The sequence below is a fragment of the Arachis ipaensis genome, chromosome B02, assembly GCF_000816755.2.
Source record: "Arachis ipaensis cultivar K30076 chromosome B02, Araip1.1, whole genome shotgun sequence".
NCBI classification, from domain to species: Eukaryota; Viridiplantae; Streptophyta; class Magnoliopsida; order Fabales; family Fabaceae; genus Arachis; species Arachis ipaensis.
In genome coordinates this window covers 11385944-11391270 of record NC_029786.2, presented here as the reverse complement: position 1 = coordinate 11391270, position 5327 = coordinate 11385944, and the positions used below count along the sequence as shown (strand labels likewise).

Here is a 5327-nt window from a genome sequence, read left to right as displayed (position 1 = left end):
CTCTGTCATTTTTTTCATCAAGAATTATTTAAAAATATCATATAATAAAAGAGTAACATTATCAATTAGATATAAGACTTTATCAATATTGTTATTATCAATTAGAGAACAACAATTAACAACTAACAAGTGATTATTAACAATGAACAATACATGATTTTTTTCAATGCAATACACAAACTTAAACTAAATTATTATTGGTGAATTTTAATGCATTCCAAAAAAATTAAATAAAAAGTGCAATATTCACCAAGTATCTTGTTACTGAAAAGCTATCTGAAGTTAAATAATTAATTTTAAATTTTAAAATATAAAAGTAAAAAAAATTTAAAATATTTAAAAATTATTATAAAAAATAAATTAGATAAAATTAAATACCAAATAAAAAGATCTATAGAATTGGCCTTAGTAAAATTTTATTTGGAGAAGGGTCTTTATTTATTACCTGACTTAGAGACTGCAATACAGCGGCATTATTAAGATCACGGTGGAAGACCAAATCATCACTTGAGTCGTTGTAAGAAACTTGAATGCTTCTAGAAACGCCGACATTTCCATGAGAGAAAACTTTCATCTTGGAGCAATCCACTATGTCCAGTTGAATGAGAGAGGGCAACTTCAGAGTGACATACCCTGAATAAAAGCATTCCAGGCTTTCCAAAGATCGAAGGGTTATCCTCTCTAGCTGCTTAAATTCAATAACTTCGTCTTTCTTCATAGCACTCTGCTGTTCTTCCCCCACGATTTCTTTCAATGATTCACAACTCTCAACTTGCAACTCCTCAAGGTATATTAGCATTTTCGCTGTTGAAGATGTGAATAGACGCAGCATTGCATCACATGATTCTATGTGCAGTTCTTTCAGATTGGAGGAAGATTGTAGCACTATTGTTGTCATCAATTTTGGACAATAATAAACATCTAATAGACGGAGCTGATTTGACAAGTATTCTACCCCACTCATGGATTGCAACTCATTTAAGTTGAATAGGTACAATTCTTTTAAGTTTCCAAGAATCTTCTTATCATCATGGGAGGGCAATATATTTTTGAGGGTTTCATCACAGTAAAAGCCTACTTTCAGTGTTTCCAACTTGGGTGTCTTCTCAGATAATTTAACCGCCACATTACAGTTACTCTTCCCATCATCAACAACAAGGACAAGTTCATTCAAACTCTCAAGATTTTCGTTATTCAATTTTGTCAACCATGAACTTAAAGCTTCAGTGTGTCTCCAATTCAGAAGCAAAATTTCCATCTTGGAAATATCCTATGACAGAAACGGTTGATAAGTATAACATTTTGAAACTTAGGATTATAAAAGGTAACAATTAATTATTTCAAAATTGTAAAATTGCTAGCAAATTGACTCTAATAAGTATCAATTATTTTAGATATAGACAATTATTATATAGCTTTTACAGAATAACTATCATATAAGGTTTAGCATGAATTATTTTTATATGATTAATTATATAAATAAACAATCATTTAAAACAAATTTAACTGCAGACTTCTTCATTAAAAAACAGAGAAGAAAAAAAAGAAAGTGAAAAAGATACAATAATATGTTTTTGACATCAGAAAATATTAAAAAAAAAAAGAGTATTTATCCAATACTCTTTACAAATTGGAAAGTGTGTATCTCATTTAACATGACTGATAAAATGAGTTTTAAGTTGCTATTTATTCTTGAAAGTGCAAGTAACATTAATTAAGAATATAAATATGAGATCTAAATCCTATAAAATAAAATGAATTATAAATATAAAATGAAAAGATAAAGCTAATCATTATTAGAATAGAATAATGAAACTCAAAAGTTGTTATAATAAATTACCTTTACCTTAGAAGATATTATAACAAATAACAATATAAATTATTTACCTTTATATTCATGAAAAGTGGTTGCTTAGCAGTTGAGGTGCTGTTTTGGTTTTCCTGTCCTTGACTCTGAAATAGCTCCAGTTGATCGTTGCAACCATATACGCCCAAAAAAATTAACGCAGGGCATTCCAGAGTGAACTTCTGAGAGCAAAAGCCAGTAAACTTTGGCAAAACAAACAATGCCAATGTGGTTAAACAAGGAAACACAAGATGTTCATCAACAGTTCCAGCTTCTATAATATTAGATAACTCATCACATTCGCTAACAAGAAGTTTCTCAAGCTTCTTAAGATCTCTGGCCAAGGCTATAGGAAATAGAGTTCTCAAATCCTCACAGCCTTCGACAGTCACTATTTGTAGACTTTTGAAGCTGAGAATTCCTTGTTTTTCCGGGTTCCACACATGTGTCACATTTGGAAGCGATTTCAAAGTTAGCTTCTTCAGTTGGAACGATGTTTCCTTGATCTCAGTATCATTCATTTCAAAAATTCCTGTTATTTTTTTGCAGCTATCCACTTCCAATTCTTTTAAGTTCTTGAAACTGAAAAGAACATTTGATGGAATTGCGTATGGTTCGAACTTACAACCACTCAGCTTCAAAGTTTTCAAATTGTTAAACAATTCTCCTTGTGGGCGTTCTTCTTTGCATTGCCATAGTTGTTGTAGATGAGCAAGATCATCAGAAACACTTAATTTCTCCATGCCTTTGAAAAATATCTGTGATTATATTGAAAAATATCTGTAATTTATTTGAGAACCATCAAAAGAAAAGAATGAAATTTAGACAATACCTTTTTGTTGAATATATCTCGTATTGTTTCTTGTAAATTGTTTGTCCAGTGCGCTTCCACCTTGTCTTTTTCATGGACAACATATACTTTTCCCAACTTGGGCAGTGGTTTCATGTGTTCTTCTTGGGAGAAACTTTTCAATTCGGGACAAGCACTCACCACAAATTTCTCTAATGATGGAAACTGAAACGCACAACTCTCGGAGCTGCAAAAGCTTTCGAGGCGCTTGAGAGACACAAGTTCAATTGTCGTCAATTGTTTGAAAATGATGTCATCTTTCTCTTTATTATCTTCTTGTCCTTCCTCTGATACAATTTCCTCAAGAGATTCACAATTAATTACCTTCATGGTGTTGAGTTGACCCAAACTTCTTGCGGTTGATGGTGACATTAAATATGTTAATGTTTCACAGTCAACCACTTCAAGCTTTGTCAAGTGAGAGAAAAATACATTAGAAGGTGCTATGGTTTTCAAACATGGGCAATTTTGAAAAACCAATGTCTCTATCCTTTGAAGAATTGGGTCTCTTTCGAAGCCAATCTTCTGAAGATAAGGTAGATCTGTTAACTTCAAGCTTTTTAGCTGTGGGACAACTCCTAAGCTTTCAATCTTAGCAAGCCTTTCAAGAGGCACCAATTCTTCAAAAGAAGCATCGTTCAAGCATAGATTCTTCATATTAGGATTGCTATAAAGGAAAGAATACAGAATTTTAGTATCCTTCAGTCCTGATAATTGAAGCTCTTCTAGATTATCCCTTCGATAATCATAGTTAGTCGATAATGTTGCATGTCTCGACTCAATTTGAATTGACTTCAAATTGTTCATTACCTACATGGAATAAATCATGACAGAAAAATTAATTTAGCATGCATAAAGTTAAATATATCAAAATGCAAATTCATGCACGTATTCTACGCCATTTTAATTGGGATTGAGTTGTGACGATATCTTGACTTTGTAAAACTTCATCCGATCATGAAAAATATTTGATTTGATTTTTTTTTTTCAATGGTTAAAGCCTTAAAGGTTAAATCCAAGAGTGCCATTTAGATAAAGGCCTCTCAAACGTCTTTTTTTAAAGATGTTTTTTAGTAATTAAAATTTAGCACATATAATCGATTAAACTGTATGTTATTTTTGTTAAAATTAGCCTAGATAAATTAATTTGACCGAAAAAATAGTGAATCGAATTTTGAACGGTCTAAATTAATATTATTTTTTATAAAAGATGACTACAATACCCTTATCATAAAAAATGACTAAAATATTCCTATTATATATATCGAAAACTCTAAATTCTAACTTATGACGATAGAGAAGTAAAGGGCTAGAATTTATGATTATTAAAATTAATATATATAATAGGAGTATTTTAGTCATTTTTTATAATAAGGATATTGTAGTTATTTTTTATGAAATAATAGAGCATAAGATAAAAAAAATATATATATATATATATACTCATCTTAGACCCATAATTTTCTATCAAACCTCTCAGACATTTTTATTTGATGATAATGTAAAAGAGTTTAATTTTCAACCACGCCCATTAAATCTAATTAATTTTTCTTCTGCTATTACGAAATAACAATAGAAATAAGAGTTTGAAGGTATTGTTATTACCGTTTCAGGAAAGAGGGCAGGATTTGGTTGTTCATCTATGATTTCTTCTCTGAATGGTTCCAAGTTGTCACATTGTTCAATAGACAAGTTGTTGAGTGCTGAAAATTCTATTCCATAAGCTCCTGGATAGAAACTCTTGAATTTTGGTAGTCTCAAAAATTTGATGGTTGCCAGTTTCAAAAAGTTAAATTTAGTAAGACTGCTGGCATCTTCTTCTTTCTTGGCAACAATTTGCCTCAATTGAGAGCAATCCGAGACCACAAGCTCTTCCAGATTATTTTCAAGTGTTTTAGCGACAGGAGCAGAAAATATGTTTTCCAACCTTTTACAATCTTGAACCCATATCTTATGCAAATTGTTTAACTTAAGAATCTCTTCCTGCTGTTTTATCTTCATGTTGAACATATGCTCTAATTTTGGAAGTGATTGAAAATGAACATCTTGCAACTTGGGTGTTGCATCCTTAGAAGTTCGCTTCTTTTCCCAAGCTGCTGACTCAAATATAGCTTTCATTGACTTACAATTAGTAACGCTTAAGTTGCTTACATGCTGAAATATTCCCACCACATTAGAAGTGAAAACATGGACCAGTTTATGACACTCATCAATGGCTAGGCTCTCCAACTTTTCGAAAGAGGCTTTTGGGAGTTCAAATTCATTATGACATATCCCACTCAAACTCTTCATGCTTCTCACTTTAATACTCTTCAAATTTGGAAAGATGGTAACCTGTTGTGTGGTTCACAATGCAATAGCAAAAAACTCAAATTAAGTCAAATGTCACAAAATCAAACCAAACAAAGAGAGATCCCCAAATGTGATTTGGGTTAAGACATGCTTGCATTGCTATTTGCAAGTTGGCATCACGAACAAAACTAGTAACAGTAACTCCTCAAAATCATAATATTGCAATGTTGGGCTTTAATTTAATTTAGCTTTTGTTATAAAGTTTTTTGAAAAAGTGCTTCTACTCTTTAAAAGTATAAATTTTTTTATTTTATGTTTAGTAAATAAAAAAAAATTATG

General features: G+C 31.1%; 1 protein-coding gene across 2 annotated transcripts in view; it reads right to left on the bottom strand.

Moving 5' to 3' along the window:
• Nucleotides 1-5327, bottom strand: part of LOC107626875 — a 41932-nt gene that overhangs the window by 10147 nt on the left and 26458 nt on the right. For both annotated transcript variants that reach the window (XM_021115429.1, XM_021115430.1), the window contains 4 exons: nucleotides 4302-5030; nucleotides 2679-3506; nucleotides 1888-2604; nucleotides 446-1270 (listed from right to left, as the gene is read on the bottom strand). In XM_021115429.1, coding sequence (XP_020971088.1) covers nucleotides 446-1270; nucleotides 1888-2604; nucleotides 2679-3506; nucleotides 4302-5030 — 3099 coding nt within the window. The remainder of the gene's footprint in view (nucleotides 1-445; nucleotides 1271-1887; nucleotides 2605-2678; nucleotides 3507-4301; nucleotides 5031-5327) is intronic.